Consider the following 25426-nt stretch of genomic DNA (forward strand, 5'->3'; position numbering starts at 1 on the left):
AGTCAACTGTGACTCTGTGATCAGCCAGGCAGTGGTCTGTGTTATAGTCAGGGATCTTAGAGGAGGGGAGCTGCTAACCTGCTACTGTGATGCTATATTTGACCTGAATCTTAATGGTTTTCCTCATAGTGAGCAAAGAACACAGACCAGGAAAGAAACATATTTAAGTGAAATCAGTAGAAGTTAAATGTAACTGAAATCACGAGTCACAAAGTAATAATAATAACTAGAAAATTTCCTCTGGGGAAATTCTGAAAGGGCCACGGGGGCTACTGCCAGTGTGTGTACACTATGATGAGATTCTTCAGAGATTTCAAACTATGCCCTTAAACCTCAAAATGTGTGTGTGTGTGTGTGTGTGTGTGTAATTAAAATCACATAGTTACCTGTGTGGGTGTGTGTGTGTGTGTGCGCGTGTTTGTGTTTGAAGCATATGTATGCATGTGTGAGGAGTGTGCGAGCTTACGTGCATGTGTGTGTGTGTATCTGTAACTGTAAACACATCAAAGATCAAAGGATCAATCAGATCAAAGCAATCAACAGAATTAACTGACACCTGTTCCGGCATAGTGACAGCAGAGGTGGACAGACTGAAATTTCTGGCCTCGAACAGAAAGCATTTTTGGCAAAACCATAATACCTATCATTGATCCGACTTCACTTTGAGCGTCCTGAGTTCTTCCTGAATGTCTACATATGTTTTTTTTTAAGAAAAAAGAAAAAATAGCTTTGTTACAGCGATCTACAAAAACTGTTACATCTCCCTTTTTCAGAAATCTTCCTGCGTTTTTAATATGGGAGCCAATGAGGCTGTTGGTGCGTATTGGTGGATCATCTGTGCGTCGTACGCCCAAACTATAACTCTGACAGCTTTACCAGAGGATTGTGAGTGAGAAGACAAATTTTCCTACGTTTCTATGTATAAATTATTTCTGTAGAGTGGAATTTGCAGTCTGGAGCGCAGTTTTCAAATTTATTTTTTGACAATTTTTTCTCTCCCTCTACACTCTGAGCGATGACATCACACACTGTGACACGAACATTCCGTGCAATACACACCCATTATAATCTCAGAATTTCTCCAAAAATGATCATGGTCATTGAACAGGGATTGATAAAAAACTATATGACCTATCGAAACGTGGATTAATACACCGATACAAAAGACTTGTGTCTACTGTTTAAAGTTTAAATGGAGTCTCTAGGTGAAATTATGCCGGAAAAGTAGACGTTTAAAAATCTCCAATTATTGTTCTTTTTCGCTCATTTTTTTTCGTCCGTCCCATTCATTCCAATGCAAAATTTTGATAATTTGAATAATTTGTCATACATATGCTTCAAACACGCACACACACACGTAACTTCATGGGATTTTCGCCACACACACACACACACACACATTTTGAGGTTTAAGGGCATAGTTTGAAATCTCTGAAGAATCTCATCATAGTGTACACACACCGGTAGTAGCTCCCATGGCCCTTTCAGAATTTCCCCAGAGGAAATTTTCTAGTAATGAACTTACAATACAAGTAAATATTTAAAAAAAAAAAAAATCATGAGCCCATCAGTGATGAGGGTCATATGTTGATTACAAAACAGTGTGTAAAATACCATTTGGAACATTTTTTATTATGTAAATTCATTTAATTATCAGTTTCAGTGTTATTTGTCACAATATTGTACCCTCTCTATTAACCCGGGCTTGGGACCGGCACTGATGCTGCAACAGCGTGTCTTATCAGAGGCTAGATTGGTGTATTGTTGTTTATTTTTATAATTTAACTGGTGTTAAATTATGGGAGAAACCTGAGCAACCAGGAGAAAACCCTACATGAGATCGTCACTGACTCATTTTGATCGTTTTTTCGAAATATATACAATATATTTACGGGTAAACCTGAGCGATCCAGGAGAAAACCCTACGTTTTTTTCAAATATATAGCCTACTATATATTAACGGGAAACCCTGAGCACCAGGTGAAAACCCAACATGAGATTGTCAGAGAGGGGGAGAGGAGTTTTTTTTTTTTTAAATATATACATTGGGCCAATTCAGAGTGTTGAATTAGCCTATATATTTTTGGGAAACCTTGAGCACCAGGTGAAAACCCAACATGAGATTTTTAGAGAGGGGGAGAGGAGTGGAGGAAGAGAGAGCTACTGACAGGCAGCAGCCTCCTCAACCACCTTATCGCCATGGACAATCCTATTCTTCTCCTCCTTCTCTTGCATTTTCCTCTTCATTTTCTCCAGCTCCGCATTTCTATCATCGATCTTCTTCTTGCCAAACCAGAAGCCTTTCCTCTTACTGTATTGGTCAAGAGCGATGTCCTGCCAGCTCTTCGTCTCAGCCAGTTGGTCCCTGAACCTCTTCTCCAGGTACTTGTTGTCTTCCCTCATCCCTCTTTCCTTGGCCTCCCAGCTCTGTATTTGTTCAGCTAGGTCAGTGTCCCTCTGGTTTGTTATGACCAACTGTGCCGTGAGGGAAGTCTTGTCCTCCTGCCACTGGAGTTGTCCAATCTTTAGCTGCTTCTCAACCTCTTTAAGAGCAGCCACAACGGTGTTGTTGTCCCGTTTCTTCTCCTCCAGTTGAGACACATAGGACTCTCTGGCCTTCTCGCTTTCCTCTAGCAGGGAGGTTTTCTCCTGCTGCCATTGGAGACGGCTACTCTCAAGCTGATCTTCTAGGTCTTTCTTCAGTGCAGCCACGGTATTCATGTGTTTCTCTGCCTGCAACTCCGACTGGGCGTGATATGTGGCCTGGGAGTTTTTCAGCTGTGCCAGAAGGGAAGTCTTGTCCTCCTGCCACTGAAGATGTCCAATTTCCAGCTGCTTCCCAACCTCTTTAAGAGCAGCCACAATGGTGGCGTTGACCCTTCTTTTCTCATCCAGCTGTGCTAAGAGGGAAGACTTGTCTTGCTCGGCTTCCTTAAGTGAAGCCATGAGACGACTACTCTTGTCTTTCTCAGCTTGCAGCTGAGCCATCTCATAAAGCAGACTGTTCTCCAATTCCATCTCCACCTTGGTTTTTTCCACAGCAATCAGCCTCTTTTCAGCACGGAGCTCGTTGTTCTTTGCCTCCAATTCATTTTGGAGGGCCTCCTTCTCTGCTTTCAGTTGCTTTGCAGACTTGAGCTGATCTTCAAGCTTTTTCTTCATTTCAGTCATGGTGTTCTCGTTTTCCTTGGTCTGCATCTCCTGCTGGGCAAGATGAGTGGCCTTGGATTTTTCCAGCTGTGCCATGAGAGAAGACTTGTCTTGTTCTGCCTCCTTCAGTGAAGCCATGAGATGACTAATTTTGTCTTTCTCGGCTTGAAGCTGAGCCATCTTATCGCTCTCCAATTGCAACTCCAATCTGCTTTTTTCCACAGCATGCTGCTGCTTTGCAGACTGAAGCTCCAACTTCAGAGTCTCAACTTCAGCCATTAGCTTCCTGTTTTCGTCTTCCTTGCCGTTCAGTTGAGCCAGACTGGAGGTTGAGCTGTTCTGTGTCTCCTTCCAAATAGACTCTTTTTCCTGCTCAAAGCGATGACGTTCAGTCTCCAGCAGATCTTGTGTTTTTTTCAGGTCTGCAGCAAACCTTGTAGTCTCAGCTTTCTGTTTTTCTAATAGTTCCTCCGTCTTTCTAAACTCATGTTGTAGCTTCTGAGTTTCAGCCTTCTGTATTTCCAAAAATCTCTCCAGCTCAAAGTCGTTTTTTGCCGCAGCCTGAAGCTGCTTTGCAGATTCAAGCTCCAACTTCAGAGTCTCCACTTCAGCGATGAGCTTCCTGTTCATGTCTACCTGTCCGTGATATTGACCCAAAAAGCAGCCTACGTAGTTCTGTGTGTACTGCACAATACTGTTTTTTTCCTGCTCACAGCGAATACGTTCAGCCTCCAGCAGATCTTGTGTTTTTTTCAGCTCAAAGTCCACGTTGTTTTTTGGCACAGCCTGAAGCTGCTTTGCAGACTGAAGCTCCACCTTCAGAGCCTGTACTTCTTCTCTCGTCTTCGCATGTTCTTTAGCTTCCATCTCCTGCTGGGCAATATGTTGTTTTGCCTCCTCCAGTGAAGCCATGAGATGACTATTCTTGTCTTTCTCTGCTTGAAGCTGAGCCTTCAGTTTCCATGGATTTCTCTCCAATCGCAACTCCGAGTTGTGTTTTTCCACAGCCTGCTGCTGCTGCTTTGCAGACTGAAGCTGATCTTTGAGGGCCTCACTCTCAGCTTTCACCTGCTCCAACTCTGCTTGTTGATCTTTTGTGTTGCAGGTCTGATGTTTGACATCCTTTTGTACTCGAAACTGATCCATGTAATTGGCCAGCGTGTTCTTCTGCATTTCCATGGGGCTGTGGTAGAATTTCTTTGGGGGTTCATCCTCCATGGAGTAATCATCATTCATGCTTTCCAGCATTGCTGCCGCGTCGATTCCCCGCTGTTTTTTCTTCTTGCCTGGCATTGTCAAAGTATTATTTTTATTGGCCAGCGCTGGCCAATTATTTTTATTGGCCAGCGAGTTCTTCTGCATTTCCATGGGGCTGTGGTAGAATTCGTCCACCGTGGGGCAATCATTCATGAATTCCAGCATTGCTGCCGCGTCGATTCCCCGCTGTCCTTGTTTTTTCTTCTTGCCTGGCATTGTCAAAGTATTATTTTCTTCTACAGTGTACTTTGAAATAACAATAAAGTGATCTTGAAGAAATCCTCTAATTCTCTCGGAACCAAACTGTTGATTGAGTCGAACTGTGTTTGGACTGAAAATTCTGTCTCCTATTCATAGATTTAGAAACAGGATCTGGTGACCTCGTGTGATGACATCATGAGTTCCGATCCTCATCAAAGCATTAAAGAACCAGAATCTGGTGACATCGTGTGATGACATCATGAGTTCTTATCCTCATCAAAGCATTAAAGAACCAGAATCCTGGTGACGTCATCTGATGTCCCCCCCGTGCATGCCCCCCCCCCATACATAAAAAAAATTGGAGGACGACGACAAAGATGAAGATGATATCATTCCCCAATCTTCTCCAGACATCAGTGAGTCCTCGGACAGTGTTGTTGTCATCCAAAGATGGAAGAAGACACAACACGCAACTGTGGCTGTGCCTGGAAAAGCTCATGTGAGAGGTAAGAATGGCATAACTTGAACCACCTGCCCTGTTAGCAACAAGTGTTCATGAAAAGTAATTAAAAAAACAAGTTTAAGTAATAAATGTGTTGGAAGAGCTGTTAAATACATGTTCTGAAGTAATTATGAAAATAAATCTGAAAACACATCATCAGTTCTAGATTCTGAATTTACTAGAAATTTGATGATGAATAAAAATTGAATCTCTAAAGTAAAAAATGTAGCTTTCATCAAGAATTATGCTCCATGTTTTGCAGCATTCACATTATTATTATTCAACATCAAATGTATTGCTAGAAATATTTCTCTCTCAGAAGTAAATATGATTCTGAACTGTAAGACTTACCATCTAAACAGATCTTATAGAGTATCGTTTTTGTATTGAATTCTGAACCACACATTGTGTGTGGAATCATATCAGGAGATGATCAGAATGTCCCATTACTAGAATATGCTTCATACTTTTATCAAAAGAGAAGTGACCAGTTTGAGCAATTTCAGCCGACCATGAGCCATTGTTTGATCTCATTTCTGGTGTTCTTTTGTTTTTATTTTATGTGTTTTTCAGTGAAAGGGCCAGCTGAGGTTATAACTTTAAGGTTATTATAAGGTTATAACTTTAACTCGGAGCGATGGATTTTTTCTTCTTCCTCTTCCGGACGCAATTTCGTCACGCTACTAGTCCTACAACTTGAAGAGTTGCAGGACAAATTATATATCAAAATGTGTGGTTTGATCGGGATCGGTATGCTATTACTTTTCTCTACAGAATAACTGCCCAAAATTTTGCATTGAAATGAATGGGACTGCCGAAAAAAAATTAGCGAAAAAGAACAGTAATTGGAGATTTTTAAACGTCTACTTCTCCGGCATAATTTCACCTAGAGACTCCATTTAAACTTTAAACAGTAGACACAAGTCTTGTGTATCGGTGTATTAATCCACGTTTCGATAGGTCATATAGTTTTTTATCAATCCCTGTTCAATGACGTATTGAACAGGGATGTTCAATATGTGTGTGTATTGCACGGAATGTGTATTGTGCATAATTATTGTACGGAATGCGTGTATTGCATAGAATGTTGTGACATCACCGCCAGAGTGTAGAGGGAGAGAAAAAACGGTCAAAAAATACATTTGAAAACTGCGCTCCAGGCCGCAAATTCCACTCTACAAAAATAACTACTATTTTAGTAATAAAACAGTAAAAACAACATAAAGAACGGTGGACAACATCACACTGAAACAAGTCTAAAAAAAACGAACAATTAGGAATCAAAAATCCCTCTTAAACATTTGAAGAATATTGTATTGTCTTTTTTATTTTTAAATTAATCTTTATTATTAATCTTTTTTAGTGATTTTATGTCTATTTGTAGTCATTTTGTGTCCTTTGGTCCTTTTTTGTCTTTTGTTGACATTTTGTCTTTTTCATTCTTGGTTGTTTTGTGTCTTTTTTTAGTCGTTTTTAGTTGTTTTTTAGTCGTTTTTTAGTTATTTTGTATGTTTTTGTGTCTTTTCTAGTCATTTTGTATCTTTTTGTCATTGTTTTGTCTTTTTGTAGTCATTTTGTATCTTTTTGTAGTCATTTTGTATCTTTTTGTAGTCATTTTGTGTCTTTTGTAGTCATTTTGTATCTTTTTGTCATCGTTTTGTGTCTTTTGTAGTCATTTTGTATCTTTTTGTCATCGTTTTGTGTCTTTTGTAGTCATTTTGTATCTTTTTGTCATCGTTTTGTGTCTTTTGTAGTCATTTTGTATCTTTTTGTCATCGTTTTGTGTCTTTTGTAGCCATTTTGTATCTTTTTTTAGTGATTTTATGTCTTTTGTAGCAAATCTGCATCAAGGGCAAAAGGTAATATAGGCAATAAAACAGTAAAGACAATATAAAGAAGGGCGGACGACATCACATTAAAGCAATAAATTGTCTTTAAAAACAAAAAATTAGGAATCAAAATTTAATGTTAAGTAAGTCTCCATAACCCTCTAATGCTCTTTGATCAAAGAGCAGGACCTGAAAACAAGTGTTGAGAAGTTTACCTTTCACGTCCTCCGTATGTCCCCTTCACTTCTTCCCAGGACACCTGTGGGTTGCAATGCAAATTATCACAAATTTACATAAAACAGACTTATGATGATACAAAAATCTTTCTTGTACAAATGGAGAATAAAAAAGCCATTTTTCATCTCGAGTGATTGTAGGGAGCAAAACTAAGATGCAACAATTTGACTTTTTATAGTTTAAACTTATACTTAAAAGACAGTTCACCCAAAATCAAACAAACATATTTGTTCTCTTACTTGTACTTGTACTATGTTCTTTCTACTTTAGTTCCTACATGAAACCTGTTATGAGTAACCAGGTCATGACTTCTAGGAAAAAACGTTGCTGTTAAGTTTTTCAAATGTATTTTTTGCCGCTCTGAGCACCACAAATTTAGTGAAGTTTAGACATTTTTATCTCCCAACATTCAGCAACTTGCACCAAAAAAATGGTATTTGGTTTTTGTGTTTTTGTGGGGATTTAAATGTTGTTTTGCGTCTTTTGTCATCATTTTGTGTCTCTTTTTAGTCATTGTCTTTTTTTGTGATTTTGTATATCTCTTGATAGTTTTGTGTCTCTTTGTACTCATCTTTTTTTAGTGACTATGATTTTTTGTAAGCATTTTGTGTCCTTCATGGGTCTTTTTTAGTCTCTGTCTCATTTTGAGTCTTTTTTTGTCGTTACTTTGTCTTTTTGTAGTTATTTTGTTTGTTACTTGGTTGTTTTGGGGTATATTTGTTATCATTTTGTAGCCATATTTTGACTTTTTCTGGGTCTTTTGGGGGGGTTGTAACACAGTAAAAAGGCGGACAAAATCACATTAAAGCAAGTCAATAGAAAATGAACAAATATTGGGTTGTAGCCATTTTGTGTCTTTTTGATCACTGTTGTGTCTTATTTTGTCTCATTAAGATAAACTACTATTCAAAACATCTCAGAGGCTTAGAAATAAGGTTCTACATGAAAGTTTTCATGTCTAACTATGCATTGTGATTAATTAAAAAGTGTTTCATTCACAAATATTTTAAGAAAAAGCCTTTGACAAGAATAAGTCATGAATAAATTGCATTAAAGTGAGACAGTTCTAGTAGTTTACCTGCTCTACGTGGCTGTCGTCTGCGTAGTACCAGCGCTGGTTGCCACGGTGACGGACGTAGGCGGTGTAGTGGCCGCACATTGCGTGACCACAGTGCACCACCACCGCGTGCAGAGTGTACCTGCAGTCGTTCTGGAACAACAAACACATATGTAGTGATGGATGAACAAAGATACAACATGCAGATACTAGAAAATTTCCTCTGGGGGAAATTTTGAAAGGGCCACGGGGGCTACTGCCGGTGTGTGTACACTATGATGAGATTCTTCAGAGATTTCAAACAATTAATACTAGTAATGTTATGATACTATATAATATACAAGGAGCACACCTACAACAAACATTCCTCTTCAAGTATTTATTTATACAACCTATGCCCTTTAACCTCAAAATGTGTGTGTGTGTGTGTGTGTGTGTGTGTGACACATTTGTATCTGGAGGAGTGTGCGCGCTTACGCGCGTGCGTGTATCTTTAACTGTTATTACATTAAATGACCAGTGTGTGTGTGCGTGCGTGTATCTTTAACTGTTATTACATTAAATGACCAGTGTGTGTGTGCGTGCGTGTATCTTTAACTGTTATTACATTAAATGACCAGTGTGTGTGTGCGTGCGTGTATCTTTAACTGTTATTACATTAAATGACCAGTGTGTGTGTGTGCGTGCGTGTATCTGTAACTGTAATCACATCAAAACATCAAATCGTTGGGGTCGACCAATCAGAGCAGAGCAATCAACGGAATTAACAGCTGTGGAATCTTCTGGCAGAGTGAAAGCAGCCAGAGGTGGGCAGAGTGGAATTTCTGGCCTCGAACAGAAAGCATTTTTGGCAAAACCATAATACCTATCATTGATCCGACTTCACTTTGAGCGTCCTGAGTTCTTCCTGAACCTCTACATATGTTTTTTTTAAGAAAAATGAAAAAATAGGTTTGTTAGAGCGATCTAAAAGAACAGTTAAATCTCACTTTTTCCGAAATCTTCCTGCGTTTTTAATATGGGAGCCAATGAGGCTGTTGGTGGTTTTGGTGGCGCATCTTTGCGTCGTACGCCCAAACTATAACTCTGACAGCTTTACCAGAGGATTGTGAGTGAGAAGACAAATTTTCCTACATTTCAATGTATAAATTATTTCTGTAGAGTGGAATTTGCGGCCTGGAGTGCAGTTTTCAAATGTATTTTTTGACAGTTTTACCTCTCCCTCTACACTCTGAGCGATGACATCACACACGCTGACACGAACATTCCGTGCAATACACACCCATTATAATCTCAGAATTTCTCCAAAAATGATCATGGTCATTGAACAGGGATTGATAAAAAACTATATGACCTATCGAAACGTGGATTAATACACCGATACACAAGACTTGTGTCTACTGTTTAAAGTTTAAATGGAGTCTCTAGGTGAAATTATGCCGGAGAAGTAGACGTTTAAAAATCTCCAATGATTGTTCTTTTTCGCTCATTTTTTTTCGGCCGTCCCATTCATTTCAATGCAAAATTTTGGGCAGTTTTTCGCGACTTACGTCGCAAAAAATTAATATTCCGTAGAGAAAAGTAATAGCACACCGATCCCGATCAATCCGCACCTTTTGATATATAATTTGTCCTGCAACTCTTTAAGTTGTAGGACTAGTAGCGGGACGAAATTGCGTCTGCAAGAGGAAGAAGAAGAAATCCACAGTATAACAGTAGTGCAGCACTGGTCCCTACAGCTATGGCTGTATGGGACCAGTGCTCGGTGCGATTGCCCCGAGGCCCTAACTAGAAAATTTCCTCTGGGGAAATTTTGAAAGGGCCACGGGGGCTACTGCCGGTGTGTGTACACTATGATGAGATTATTCAGAGATTTCAAACTATGCCCTTTAACCTCAAAGTGTGTGTGTGTTAGTGTGTGTGTGTAATTAAAATTGCATAAAGTTACCTGTGTGTGCGTGTATGAAGTATGTGTATGCATGTGTGAGGAGTGTGCGCACTTTAGTGCATGTGTGTTTGTGTATCTGTAACTGTAATCACATCAAAGATCAAAGGCAATCAGATCAAAGCAATCAACAGAATTAACTGCAGCTGTTAATTTTCCGAAAGAGTGACAGCAGCCAGAGGTGGACAGACTCGAACAGAAAGCATTTTTGGCAAAACCATAATACCTATCATTGATCCGACTTCACTTTGAGCGTCCAGAGTTCTTCCTGAACGTCTACATATTGTTTTTTTTAAAGAAAAATGAAAAAATTGCTTTGTTAGAGCGATCTAAAAAAAAATTTTTTTTTCAGAAATCTCCCTGCGTTTTTAATATGGGACCCAATGAGGCTGTTGGTGCGTGTTGGTGCCGCATCTGTGCGTCGTACGCCCAAACTATAACTCTGACAGCTTTACCAGAGGATTGTGAGGGAGAAGACAAATTTTCCTACGTTTCTATGTATAAATTATTTCTGTAGAGTGTCAAAAAATAAATTTGAAAACTGCGCTCCAGGCCACAAATTCCAATTTCACAACTCTTCAAGTTGTAGGACTAGTAGCGGGACAAAAATTTGTTGAATGAGGCCTGATCATTTCCGTATTATTGCTTCAATATGATCAGTGTACTAACTGATAGACAGACTGCACAGGATTTAATACAGCCCCATATTCAGAAACATAACATATTTACCACACAGTTTATGATTCACCATATCAGATCTTTAAAACAATACTTTTACCATACTTTAGACTGTTTATTTTGTTATAGCCTAAATATCTCCTCACCTTTGTGTCTCACAGCAAACCTGTCTCCTACAAATTATGTTTGTATATTACTGTTTAATACTTAGTCTCGGTTGTCTGGTGATTATGTTAAGAAACAACAATTTTTTGAGTGAATGAAACACTGATTTTCCTCATTATGTTAATAAAAGTAATTTATAGGAGACAGTAGACACCTGAGACACACACACCTGGGCTAACGTTACACACACAAACGTGTTTTTACAAGAACGGGCGGCTGCGACTTCCGACTCATTTTGGTGGAGCGCGTCACATATATAGAAGAGGGACTAAGAAACAACACAGAACCGGCAATCACAATGAAGACCATTTCTGTCATTTACTGTCTTCTTTATGGTAAGTGTGTCAATGGAATACATCCTTCATTTATTTAAACAACAACAAAGATGCTTTAACTCTGCACATAATTTTATTTTGACAGCTGCACGGATAGAGGGAGCAGAAATCTATGCAGAAGGAGTTGAGGGGGGAGAAGTCTCGTTCCGGTGTTCACACAGACTTGCATGGAAAAACGATAAATACCTCTGCAGGGATACATGTGGCTCTGAAGATAAGATAGTTACTGTACAATCTGGCAGAAGAGCGGAGTCGGGGAGGATAACTCTGGTGGACTCAGGGGACGGAGTCTTCACTGTGACCTTCAGTCAACTCCAGCTGTCGGACTCGGGGATATACTGGTGTGCAGCGGACCGGCCCGGTTTGGATACTTTCATTGATGTACAGCTTACAGTGGAGAAAGGTACTTGCACGATCGTATCAGTCTTACCTTGAATAACATGTATCCTTACACTGATCACTTTTAATTCTGTGTCTCTGTTCATGAATACACATTTCCCCCTTGGTGGTGGAAAGTAACAAGTAGTAAAATTTAAATTTGACATACAAACTAGTAACGCATCCAAAAAAAAACAGTGACTTGTAATTAAACTTTAATTTAAACGGTTAAAACCCTGAAACTAATTGAAGTTAATTGAAAGATTTAACCTAAAAAAGTGGAAAAAATATTAATCTGTTATATTTTTATAGCAGTTTTTGGAAGTGGACATTTTTGATCTTAATGGCCTTAAAGGGCAGTGTTTTAATGTGACCGCACAAAAAAAATAATGCATCAAAATCAATGTTGTTGCTAAGCTTTTTTTAGATCTGTGATTTAAAAAAAATCCCCATCATTTATTAGAGTCAAAATAACTACATTTAGGTGTTTTTGTCATAACAAACAACAGTGACATCATGTAATCAAACTGCCATTTAAATGGTAAAAATCCTGAAACTAATTGATAGAAAGTTAATTAAAAGATTAAACCTAAAATGTGCAAAAAAATATCAATCTGTTATATTTTTATAGCAGTTTTTGGAAGTGGACATTTTTGTTCCTAATGGCCTTAAGGGGTAGTGAATTTTAAATGTGACTGAACAAAAATAACAATGCATCAACATCAATGTTGTTGCTCTTTTTTATATATATCTATGATTTAAAAAAAATGCCCCATCATTTATTAGATGGAAATTTAAAGAGTTAAAATGCCAACATTTAAAAAAAAATATATTTGGTAGTTTTGATCAAGACCGAAGTTGATTAGAAGATTTAACCCCGAAAAATGTGGTGGAAACAAATATCTATCTATCTATCCATCCATCCATCCATCCATCCATCCATATATATATATATATATATATATATAATGTTTTTATCAAAGTTTTTCAACGTGGACATTTTTGTACTTAATGGCCTTAAAGTGTATCTATTAAAGTGATACCTGAAAGTAAAAGAACTGAATACTTCTACCACCACAGCTCACTATACAGCTGTTGCAAATCTGACAACAACTGTCATACCTGAACTTGAACCTGATCTTTCTTCCACATGGACATCTGAGAACATTTCAAACTCAACCCAGCCAACATCTGGAATGGACACCAGTAGGTATGTGAACCTTTCAACAGGTAAGAAGAAGATATCGTCAAATTTCATCCCAAAATACAAATCATAAGATCAGACATTCACAGCTGTGATGCCTTTCAAACATTTCAAACCATTGCACTTGCGTAATAATATCCAGTTAACCCTATAAAGCCTGAACCATGAAATAATTGCCAGAAAATTCAATTTTTTTTTAAAACCGAGTGCTTATTAACTTGCTGACGAATTTTAAAAAATAAATAAATTGCATATATGAATTCTAATTTGTATCAGATTTGATACATCAGGTCTTTTTGTAAAATTTGTTGCTCACAGTTTGTTTTTCTTGAACTAACAAAAACATCAGACAACAACATTTTTAACTTTTCCTTTTTCCTCAAACATGCAAAATACATATTTTTTCCATATATATCATACATCTGCAGATATGAAGTTTTTTAATGCAGCAATGACTGATCCACTAGTGGAACCTGCATATCATTTTTGCTACATCTGGTATTTTTGTGCAATTTGTTGCTCAGTTTGTTTATCTTCAACACATGTATACATCAGGTTTTTGATGATGTAGAGGTCTCAAAAATTACTGTATCTAATATGATACACTTGTCTTTATAGGGTTAAACACGCCTTTAACCTCACTACCATGTTGAGGTTGGTGCTTTTTTCTGCACTTTTTATTTTTTTATTTTTTTACAGAAACTAATATTCGATCCAACCTTACAGCCTCAAACGGCACTAATGGAGGACAACAGAACAACAGCACAGGTGAATTCCCATTTCATCATTTGGTGCATGACTGTTTGTGTTTCTGCTTGTGGCTATGTGTAATTGCTGAGCCATCTCTCTTGTTCCTGCTCAGGCCCTGTGCTGTACGCTACGGTCGGGGCTGCAGCTGTTGGTCTCACTGTCTTTCTGCTGGCAGTGATCATCAGGAAACGCAGAGAAAACTCGAAACCTCAACCACAAGTTTGCTCCAACAGCACAGAGCTCATCAGTGCAGATGAAAGAGGTACGAGACACAAACTGGAGCTCAGTCTCAACACGTCAGGACGTGTCCTCACAGCACAAGGACTGCCTGCCAGCAGAAACAGGCTGATTGTGTTGACAACAAATCAAATGAAGCTTATGACAGTCAAGTTTACTTTCCTGATTTCGGAGGTAAATGTGCAAAGAGGGTTTTTCCAGAAGTCTATCATAGTTCTCTTTATTTGGTTCTGTGGTGTTCTTATTGTCAGCGGTGCAGGAGTGCTGCATTAAAGGATGTTTAAAGATCATAATTGTAGGAAATATGTGTATTTGCATTCTAGCTGAGAGTTAGAGAAGATATAGTACCTCAATCTATAGTACTATCTATAGTACCTATACTATAGTACCTATAGATGTACCAGGCATTAAAAAGGCATTAAAAAGAACTAATATTTTTATTGTTGTTATCATTATATTTTTTTGAAAAAATAGCTCATAAGAGATTAATTTAAGAGCTGATATCTTGACATTTTCCATGGTTTTCTTTGTAATAACCAAAATCATTATCTAGAAAACCATGGAAAATGGCGAGATATCAGCTCTTAAATTAAACTCTTATGAGCTATTTTTGTTGTTATCATAATATTTGTCCCAACAAATGTACCTTTAGTTGTACCAGGCATTAAAATTAACAATAAATTGAAGAAAACAAGGGTGGTCTAAGATTTTTTCCATGACTGTGTATACCAGCAGTCTTTCTGTAAAATATACAGCCAGGACACGGTTTTATTTTTGTTATTGATCACTTTTATTGTTATTTATTGGTGAGTTTTAGATGTGCTGATGGGTGGCTATTGTGACTTTGAGACATATCCAAGCTTCACCCAGCTTTCAGTCTTTGTGCTTAGCAAAGCTTCTCTTGGCTTCTAACTTCATATTTACCTCTGCCAGTGAAGGTATGTTTTGGCTAGGTTGTCTATTTGGCAGTAGGATTACGGAAAAACTACTTGTCCGATTTCTGTGAAACTTGGTGGAAGGGTATAGTAAAGGCCAGGAAAGAATCCATTACATTTTGGAGCAGATGTGAAGTGAGAGGCGGATACACAAAATATTCTTCACTTTTGTTAACATTGTAAGATTTGTCTTCTCATTTCCACCCCGTTCACTTTTCTGTCTATAAGGTGGATGAAAATGCATCCACCTGTTTGTGCAAAGTGAAATATTGCAAATAAGTTTTCAGGTTGAAAATTTGGTGATAAGTAGATAAAAGCAAAATGCTACAAAGTGAGTGATAAATTATGGCATACACTGTCACACCGTGGTGAGGTCTTGGGTTTTTTATGTTTTGGTCTCGTCACTGCTTTTATTTTGAAAAGTAACTCACCTGCCCCTCCCTGTGTGTGTCACCTGCCTGAGCGTCTCCCCTAATTACCAATTGTGTTAAACCTGGTGCTCCCTCCCTCATGTGTTAAATAGTCTGTGTCTCCCTTGTCCTGTGCCAGTGTGTCGTTATCGTCTCGCCAGCATTTCCACAGTTCTTGTCATCGCCACAGTCATCTGCCTTGCTTCGTTTTCAAGTTTGTTCTCCTCGTAAGAGTGATTTTCTTTTGTAAATTTTCACAGCTTAGCTGCTCCCTTAGTTTGTTAGTTGTTTAGATTGCCTTTTGTTATTCCTCCTTAAGAGTGATTTTGAGTTATTTAGTTTTTCTCCCTTAGATCGTTCCTCCATTTTACGGAGTGATTTTTAGTTTAGTCTTTTTCCCTGTTAGGTTTTCCTCCCTTTTGGAGCGCCCTTTGTTTATTAGTATTTTAGTTTGTCCCTTTTCCCCCCTTCCCTTGTCTAATTATTTGTTCATTACCCCGTAGGATAGTTTGCCCTGAGTTTCAGGATAGTCAGGAGTTTTGTGTTTTTTTCCCTCTTTGTAGGGATTATTATTGTTAGGTCTTTTAGACTGTTAATGTTCATAGCCTTTTTGTTTCCTCTGTTCGGGGAGTTCCTCTTGCTGACCAAGTACCTAAATAAAGTGCTTTTGACATACTCTGAAATATCTCTGCGTCTGAGTCCTGCTTCGAGCCCGGCCTGACATACACAAAATATGTGACTTGAGCTGAAGACAAAAAACCCCTTCAGATTATAACACTGTAACCTTCCTCACCACAACACATGAAACAAACAGAAATACCATATGTACATATAAAATATGTTAAGTTACTGCACTGTAAACATATTTAAGATTGCAGTTTCATCATATCTGGTTAAGTGCGGTCCTATATGTGGCCCTTTTGGTAGTGTCGATAAAAAATGGTGGCCCCCTCCAGCATTTAAGTTGCCCATCCCTCATTTAGAGTCACCAGTTAAACCTAAGCTGCATGTTTTTGGTCTGTGGGAGGAATTTGCAAATTCTTTTGCCAATTTTCTCAAAATTCAGTTAAATTGGCCATAAATTTGGGCGCCTCCCATTAGAGGTGTCATGTTCTCCGGCTTGAACATGGAAAAAAACAGTCTTAGTTATTATTGGTTTAAAAAACTGCATTTTGTAGTTCAGTTATTTTTTTTCTCGTTTCATGTAATTATTAGGAGAGATACAAATAAAATGTTTAATTTGTGAGAACCAGAGGGAGACCTTGTTGAATTTGAACACTTTTAAATACTAAATTCCATTTAACAACGAGTATAAACTTGAAGTCTTTTATATAGTAAATGTGCATAATTGAGAAACAATAAAGTGTTTCCAACAATTAATGAATACTAACAAGAATAGAGATTTTTTTTTCCAGAAATACTATTTAGAAAATTATGACCCAAAATTACTAAATACATTTTTATTTATATATTTGTTTTTGTTTTTTAATCAAAATTAGCTTTATATGTAGTGCAGTAAACTTAATTTTATTGAGTGGATTCTGTGCAGACACTTTTGAATTCAGCTCTCTGACACACTAATATCTGCTGTTTTTTTTAAATTTTCATCTATGCCACTTTAACAGTCCGACTGCGACTACGATGACATTGGCGAATAAGTGCAGTCGATAAAACAACAACCCGAGAGGCTCTCCCGTTCTCACCACCCAAAGCAGGATCCACCAACAGCTGCATCCACAGCAGCCGAATGCAGCGTTCCCTTTCATATCTATGAAAACATCTCCAGCGGCACAACACATTCAGGACACTCTGTTGCAAACGCCCAACACGAGCAAAACATCATGTCTGGGATCTACATCAAACCTTTGCCACCTTTAAAGGAACACTCCACCGTTTTTTCATATTAAAACATGTCATTCGGTCAAGTAAGACGAGTTGATACAGACCTCTTGCGTCTCAACGACCAAGTATGGCGACACAAAATAAAACGTGGCGCTTTTCTAAGCGGATAAAAAGGATAACTATAATGTATGGCGGAATAGCACTTGGGAGCACTTCGACTCGGCGCAGTAATATCATCACTCCTGAGGGGAGAAGATTTTTCAGGAGTGATGATATTACTTTTTATCCACTTAGAAAAGCGCCACGTTTTATTTTGTGTCGCCATACTTGGTCGTTTAACTACTCGTGTAGCTGTATTTAAATAGGGAAAACGTGGAGGAGTTAGGTCGCTTCTAACTGTCCATCTGTTTGGGTCCTAATGAATGAACTGGGCTAAGCTAAGTGCTAGCCAAGTGGCGCCGCGCGCCAGGGCGATTGAGTGCACGCATTGAGACGCAAGAGGTCTGTATCAACTCGTCTTACTTACCCGAATAACATGTTTTAATATGAAAAAACGGTGGAGTGTTCCTTTAAGAGCTGGCAAAGGCTGTGATAGCACAAATAAACCCACAGAAGAAGAGAGGCCCAGATCCCGTTGGTTTGGTTTGGATTTATCAGGAACAGTGTGAGTTACTCTCCAACGTGTGATTAGTGGGAGTTTTTTGGACATTGATGGACAACAGAGCTGTTCCTCTCCAGTTAGACAGTCAGGGCTATACACAGGACATTATATATGTGTATAACAAAGAAATGTGTTTTTCTAAATTCACTGAGATACTTTACATCCTTTTAAAATATTTGTCTTGCTTTAATTGTGAGTTCATGATGGATTAAGAAGTAAGGATGAGTGAAGGTGATGAGAGTCTAAGTTCAGATAGATCAATAAAATGTATAAAGTCTTGTAAGAGTTTAACTATAACAAAGTGTTTGTCCTTTTGTTTACATGTCTGCACGAAGGAATTCTCTATGACACAATGTCAGCAATAATTTATCATGATAACCTTAACAGGAAAAAAACATATTGCACTGCTGTTACACATTATACTGCCTTACAAATAGCGATGTCTCATTGGTGAATGATTCATTCAAAAGAACGAAGCGCTTAGGTGAAGGAACCATACTGAATCACTTCCTGAAAAGGTCCGCCCCTCACTGCAGACTTTTTCTTCTTCTTTTTGTGTTTTACTTGCGATTGGCAACCACTGTACTAGGTGCACTAACGCCATCTTCTGTCTTCTCGCCCTCTCGAAGGAACTGCCATTCACTGTATTCCTGGTCAGTCAGTAGTCTCTTTCATAGTGTGTTCATAGTGATCCCGCAAAGGAGGGATATTTGTACCCTTTCATAGTGCAGTCTGGCGTTGCAGAACGAGGTGGGAGGAGACGATAGTGACATGTGACAGAGCAGCAGCAGTGCTGCGCAGTAGCACAATGCTAACAGGCTACACAGTTAGCTCTGTAGCAGTACAGTATGTACGTGCTGCAGCCGGATTTGTTCACTTAGCGATCTCCATTTTGTTTACAACAAGCACCGGACACTGTGCACAGTTAGTGATGTCGGTTTGTTTACGATCAGCAGGGACACCACGTGTACAGTTAGCATGCTGGTTTGTTTACAATATGCAGCGGATGCTGTGTGTAACATAGTTAATCAGGTATTAGGATTCCACTTGCCATCTTTAAAAAAGCCCACAGGTATTGAACGCAGCACCCCTGGGGTTTAGTGTCGTGCACCCCGGGGGCAGCTGCATTCAGACCTTGTGGGATAAACGGTAAGGTTACGGGCTATGAGCTCCGTCTTTTTTCTTTAACTTATTAATTTTATTTTATTTTAGTAGAAACTTAACGTGTCTTTTAATTTTATATCTTTCAGTGGGATGCAATTGTTTTATTTCGTCAGGTATGATTTTTGTATTTCATGTTTGTTGTATTTCATGTTATTGTATTTCATGGCATTCAGACCTTGTGGGATAAACGTGGGATGCACTTGTTTTATTTCCTCAGAATAAATGGCTGGATGCCAACACGATGTCCTGGTCGACTTAATAACACAACGCAAAGAGAAAGTACTAAGCCGATACATGTGCACAGTTGGCAACGGCGGCCGCAGTAAGCAGGGATTAGATGACTGTCGGACCAAGTGGGAGGTGTGTGTTAGACGTCATGTGCGACATCAAATGTCCCGCCATGAAACGTCACTATGAAAGAGACTAGTGTTTCAGTTTGTGTACTGAAGTTACTAGTAAAGTGAACAGGAGCCCTGATTCACTCTCTGAATGAACGGGAGTCCTGTGAGAGTCGCCATCGCTCAAGCTCACCCCCTCTCTCCCTCTGTCATGTTTCGAGGTAGGAAGTACTGTCAACTATTCTGTTTAAAAATTAGATGTTGCTAAAATATGATTGTTACAGCAGCTTTCGGGTTGCAAACTGTAGCTTTATCCAACTTAATTCTCAGCTGATTGTTCTTATTCACATTCACCGTTCTCAGTTCACTTAGCGAGCAGAACTCAATCTTTCAGCTCAGTGAGTACTGAAGTCATACCTCCAGAATCGTCTGTACTTGTCTTTTTAAAGAACGGATTCTAGTGATTCAGTTCACTGAACTGCCGTTCTCACCGCTACTGCCAAAGGCAGAGAGCAGTAATTAAAGAAACATTTACGCTAAGAAAGAAGGTGTTTGAAGGTTTAAGGCTTTTAGTCAACTGTAATTGAAAACTGTCCAAAAAAACTTAACTTTATGCCTTTTTAAGTTTATTATTAATCATTTTTTTAAAAGATATTCAGATACTGATTAATCTGAAAAAAACTTGCTTTTAGATGATTATTATTATAACAGACAGTTTTAATTGTCATTCAGATTTCCATAAAATTGACTAAAATTGAATTTGTATATTTATAACATATATTAATGAATTTTGCGAAACAGTTTCACTATTGTTCTGCCTTTTCTCTCACTGCTCCCAGATAACTATAAAAACATGATTTAAACAGCATTTGTATAGGAATGACTGATCCACATATGCAGCTGATCACTGTATGTGATTTATAGGTTTATCCAGTGACACAGAGCCGGTTGAAAATCGACAAAATTTCATTCTAAAGGGAACATTATGTGGCTGCGTATTTTCAATCCACTTACTGAGGGCGGCTTCAACCACAGGTGCTTTCCCGGTGCACATTTGTTTTTTGTCTCCATGACAACCAGCGGTGACCATTTCTCGTTGTTTGAGTCGACTACAGAGGGAATCCAGAGGCACACCCAGTTTCACTGCGGCATCTCGTCGGCTCGTTTTTGTCAGTTTGTCAAAACTTTGAGGAGACTGCGTTTTTCAGTAAGAGAAAAGTAACTAGAAAATTTCCTCTGGGGAAATTTTGAAAGGGCCACGGGGGCTACTGCCGGTGTGTGTACACTATGATGAGATTCTTCAGAGATTTCAAACTATGCCCTTTAACTTCAAAGTGTGGGTGTGTGTGTGTGTGGGTGGGGGTGTGGGTGTGTGTGTGTGTGGGTGTGTGTGTAATTAAAATCACATAAAGTTACCTGTGTGTGCGTGTATGAAGCATGTTTATGCATGTGTGAGGAGTGTGCGCACTTTAGTGCGTGTGTGTGTGTGTGTGAGTATCTGTAACTGTAATCACATCAAAGATCAAAGGCAATCAGATCAAAGCAATCAACAGAATTAACTGCAGCTGTTAATTTTCCAAAAGAGTGACAGCAGAGGTGGACAGACTCGAATTTCTGGCCTCGAACAGAAAGCATTTTTGGCAAAACCATAATACCTATCTGGTTTGTAAAACTGTTCCATCTTCCTTTTTTCCAAATCTCCCTGCGTTTTTAATATGGGACCCAATGAGGCTGTTGGTGGTGTTGGTGGATCATCTGTGCGTCGTACGCCCAAACTATAACTCTGACAGCTTTACCAGAGGATTGTGAGTGAGAAGACAAATTTTCCTACGTTTCTATGTATAAATTATTTCTGTAGAGTGGAATTTGCGGCCTGGAGCGCAGTTTTAAAATGTATTTTTTGACAGTTTTACCTCTCCCTCTACACTCTGAGCGATGACATCACACACTCTGACACGAACATTCCGTGCAATACACACCCATTATAATCTCAGAATTTCTCCAAAAATGATCATGGTCATTGAACAGGGATTGATAAAAAACGATATGACCTATCGAAATGTGGATTAATACACCAATACACAAGACTTGTGTCTACTGTTTAAAGTTTAAATGGAGTCTCTAGGTGAAATTATGCTGGAGAAGTAGACGTTTAAAAATCTCCAATTATTGTTCTTTTTCGCTCATTTTTTTTCGGCCGTCCCATTCATTTCAATGCAAAATTTTCGGATTCTGTAGAGAAAAGTAACAGCACAACGATCCCGATCAAACCGCACGTTTTGATATATAATGTCCTGCACAAAGTTGTAGGACTAGTAGCTGGACGAAATTGCGTCCGGAAGAGGAATAAGAAGAAATCCACAGTATAACAGTAGTGCTCGGTGCGATTGCCCCGAGGCCCTAATAATACATTAAATTTATATAGCGCTTTTAAAGGTACTCAAAGTCGCTTAACATGACAGGAAATTAGGTTTTGGTGGGTTTTGAGTTGGTTTTTGAAGGCGTGGAGGGAGTCAGAATTGCGGATGTGAGTAGGGAGGGAGTTCCAGAGGGTTGGGGCAGCAGTGGAGAAGGCTCTGACTAAGTGAACTAAGTGCTAAGTGAACACCTCCTGCAGCAGCAGCACATACACACTGTACTGCTACAGAGCTAACTGTTAGCACATACACACTGTACTGCTACAGAGCTAACTGTTAGCCTGTTAGCACATACACACTACTGCTACAGAGCTAACTGTTAGCCTGTTAGCACATACACACTGTACTGCTACAGAGCTAACTGTTAGCCTGTTAGCACATACACACTGTACTGCTACAGAGCTAGCTGTTAGCCTGTTGGCACATACACACTACTGCTACAGAGCTAACTGTTAGCCTGTTAGCACATACACACTGTACTGCTACAGAGCTAACTGTTAGCCTGTTAGCACATACAGACTGTACTGCTACAGAGCTAACTGTTAGCCTGTTAGCACATACACACTGTACTGCTACAGAGCTAACTGTTAGCCTGTTAGCACATACAGACTGTACTGCTACAGAGCTAACTGTTAGCCTTTTATGACATACACACTGTACTGCTACAGAGATAACTGTTAGCCTGTTAGCACATACACATTGTACTGCTACAGAGCTAACTGTTAGCCTATTAGCACATACACACTGTACTGCTACAGAGCAAACTGTTAGCCGGCTCTGTGACTGCAGCTGGGAGAGACTGCTGCAGGAGGAATGTGCGCTTCAACTCGTTCTTACTCCTCTTAACGAGCCGCCAGCCCCGCAGCTTGTTAAGAGGAGCGGAAAACTTGCTAATTATAGCAACAAAGTCGGTAAGTTCGCAACAGTGCTTCGCTGACTTTTTTCTGAGTACTACGTCAACAGGGAGGAAAAAAATCCCGACAAAAGCCGGCTCTGGACTGCTGGTATTGAAATTGGGACGTTTCGGCGAATGAGACCCGCCTCATCCTGGTTATTGCCCGGTAGTGGAAACAGCCCTATTATCTGTATCTGTGTCTGTTCCACAAACTGAATTATCTGTCTGTGCCTAGAGTGGGTGGAGTTTAAACTGGAAGTGGGCGTGGCTTAAATTTTAAGTGGGTGTGGCCTAACCTGAAGTTGATATTTTAAGCCTGAAATGCATATGGGTTAATCAGATGTTGCTACATTATATTTTTACACATATTTTTCTTATTAGAAAACTTTGGACTGAAGAGAACCAGTATTGAGCTTCAGGTGAATGTTCTTTATCACAAGAGTAAGAGCATTATTTACAGAACACAGATACTCAATAAGGATTTTCCCTGTGTCCAACACAGAAAGACACATTTTACTCAGGTGATACTCATATTTATAAGTAATGCTACCTATACACCAGAAGACTTTGAAAAGATTTGGAAAGACTCCTGCAAAACTATCAGCTCACATCTGCTCACATCTAAAGACAACTGTTGAGAGTTTTTAGTCCCAGCCTAGTCTCAGACTGAGGTTCTACAAAGACTGTGAATCTTGCAGGATCACTATTTACAAGACTACAACTAGATTTCCTTTAGCATTTTTTACCTACCATGCAATTTTTGTGTGTGCAGTGGTTTGTGTTGGAAAAAAAAACAACAAAAAGAAGAGGAGAAGACGCCACAAAATGCCCCCTCACAAAGCTGAAAAGGGGTTTCTGTTTTTCTGACATGAAAAGTGACTATTTTACAGTAAAATAGATATAAGGAAGAATAAAGGAAAGGAAACTGTAGAAAAGAATTCATGATATACATTTATGTCCTATTTAATTATTTGTTTAAATGAATAATTATACTTATCAGCTCTATCAACTTTCATTTAGTTAATCACACATTCATCATCAATTATTTATTACTTATTTATGTATACATTTATTTATACATTTTAACTGGGTCTGCTTACTGTTCTCTTTACTAAGAAACAGCGCCCCCAAAATCCCGCTTGTGGCCATAAATATATTACATCTCTATTTGTATTTAGGATTGAGTTTACTAACATTATTGTGATGTAACTTTTTCCTGTTGAAGTGGTTTTACTGCCGGTCTGGACCCGCTCATCTATTGGTTGTTGATTGTGTTCCGTCACTGCGACTTGCGATCATATCAAACACGTTTGATATGATCGCAAACCCAAGACTAGGAAAAGACTGATAAGAAACAGCGCCGATTACTACCTTACACTTAACGATCGGGATGACGGGAGCGCTGTGACTCCAGTAAGACTCCTAGATTTACTAAAGACTTTCAGTTTTTAGTCTGGGACTGGGTAAATCGTTTGGTGTAAGCCCAGCATAAGTAAATATTACTGGATACTCATTTCATCCCAGTACTCTGCTCAACCCTGCCTTTTCTTTTTTCTGAATATAAACAACACCAAAACATTTCTGGTGTAGCTTAAAAGAATAATGGCCCTCATGCTAGAACATCCTTGTATCTTAACTTTCTCTTATTTATCATTTCTAATTCATAGTCAATATTGCTTTGAAGTAATGAAATATGCAATCCATTATTTAAAGACTACATGACTCCTACAACAGTTCTGTGTCATTAGCAGCAGCCTGCTCTTGTTTCCTTGTTTGGGTTTTCTCTACCTGTGTTCCTCCGTCTGTCTGTCTGTCTGTGTGTGTGTGTGTGTGTCTGTGTGTGTGTGTGTCTGTGTGTGTGTGTGTGTGTGTGTGTGTGTGTGTGTGTGTGTGTGTGTGGTGTGTGTGTGTAGCGACCCGATTCCACTCTGCCTGACACACCTGCTGCTGATTGCTCCACTCTGCTCATCCATCACACCTGCCACCAATCTACTCATCAGCCTGCAGTACATAAACCTGCTCCCCCAGCCGTTCATCGCCACATTGTTCAATACCAGCACAGTAGAGATCAGCCCTAAGTCCTTTTCGTTTATAATCTTTATCTTCAAATTCAGTTAGTTTTGATTTGTTTTTTAAATGAGTTTTAGTTTTTTATTAGTTTTAGTGCTACTTTGTTTTTTGTAATGGGCTATGTGTTGGGTGTGAGATTCAAAGTGGTCATAATACATGTTGCCTTCATTTCCTTTGGTTTATCCATCTCAGCCCCAATAAGGTTATTAGGGCCTCGGGGCAATCTCACCGAGCACTGGTCCCAAACAGCAATATCTGTAGGGACCAGTGCTGCACTACTGTTATACTGTGGATTTCTTCTTATTCCTCTTGCGGACGCAATTTCGTCCCGCTACTAGTCCTACAACTTAAAGAGTTGCAGGACAATTTATATATCAAAACGTGCGGTTTGATCGGGATCGGTGTGCTATTACTTTTCTCTACAGAATACGAATTTTTCGCGACATAAGTCGCGAAAAACTGCCCAAAATTTTGCATTGAAATGAATGGGACGGCCGACAAAAACTGAGCGAAAAAAAGAACAATTGGAGATTTTTAAACGTCTACTTCTCCGGCATAATTTCACCTAGAGACTCCATTTAAACTTTAAACAGTAGACACAAGTCTTGTGTATTGGTGTATTAATCCACGTTTCGATAGGTCATATAGTTTTTTATCAATCCCTGTTCAATGACCATGATCATTTTTGGAGAAATTCTGAGATTATAATGGGTGTGTATTGCACGGAATGTTCGTGTCACAGTGTGTGATGTCATCGCTCAGAGTGTAG

General features: G+C 39.0%; 1 protein-coding gene and 1 long non-coding RNA gene across 2 annotated transcripts; one reads left to right on the forward strand and one right to left on the reverse strand.

Moving 5' to 3' along the window:
• Positions 1-2142: 2142 nt before the first annotated feature.
• Positions 2143-4863, reverse strand: LOC131975405 (myosin-9-like). Its single transcript, XM_059338072.1, has one exon. The coding sequence runs from the start codon at positions 4621-4623 to the stop codon at positions 2161-2163; it is 2463 nt and encodes an 820-aa protein (XP_059194055.1). The 5' UTR covers positions 4624-4863; the 3' UTR covers positions 2143-2160.
• A 7839-nt stretch (positions 4864-12702) lies between these two features.
• On the forward strand, positions 12703-13839 carry LOC131975424 (uncharacterized). The gene is made up of 3 exons (XR_009394722.1): positions 12703-12964; positions 13638-13706; positions 13801-13839. It is a non-coding gene; the product is annotated as an uncharacterized LOC131975424 (long non-coding RNA).
• Positions 13840-25426: the final 11587 nt, after the last annotated feature.

Source organism: Centropristis striata, chromosome 7 (assembly GCF_030273125.1).
Source record: "Centropristis striata isolate RG_2023a ecotype Rhode Island chromosome 7, C.striata_1.0, whole genome shotgun sequence".
Lineage (NCBI taxonomy): Eukaryota > Metazoa > Chordata > Actinopteri > Perciformes > Serranidae > Centropristis > Centropristis striata.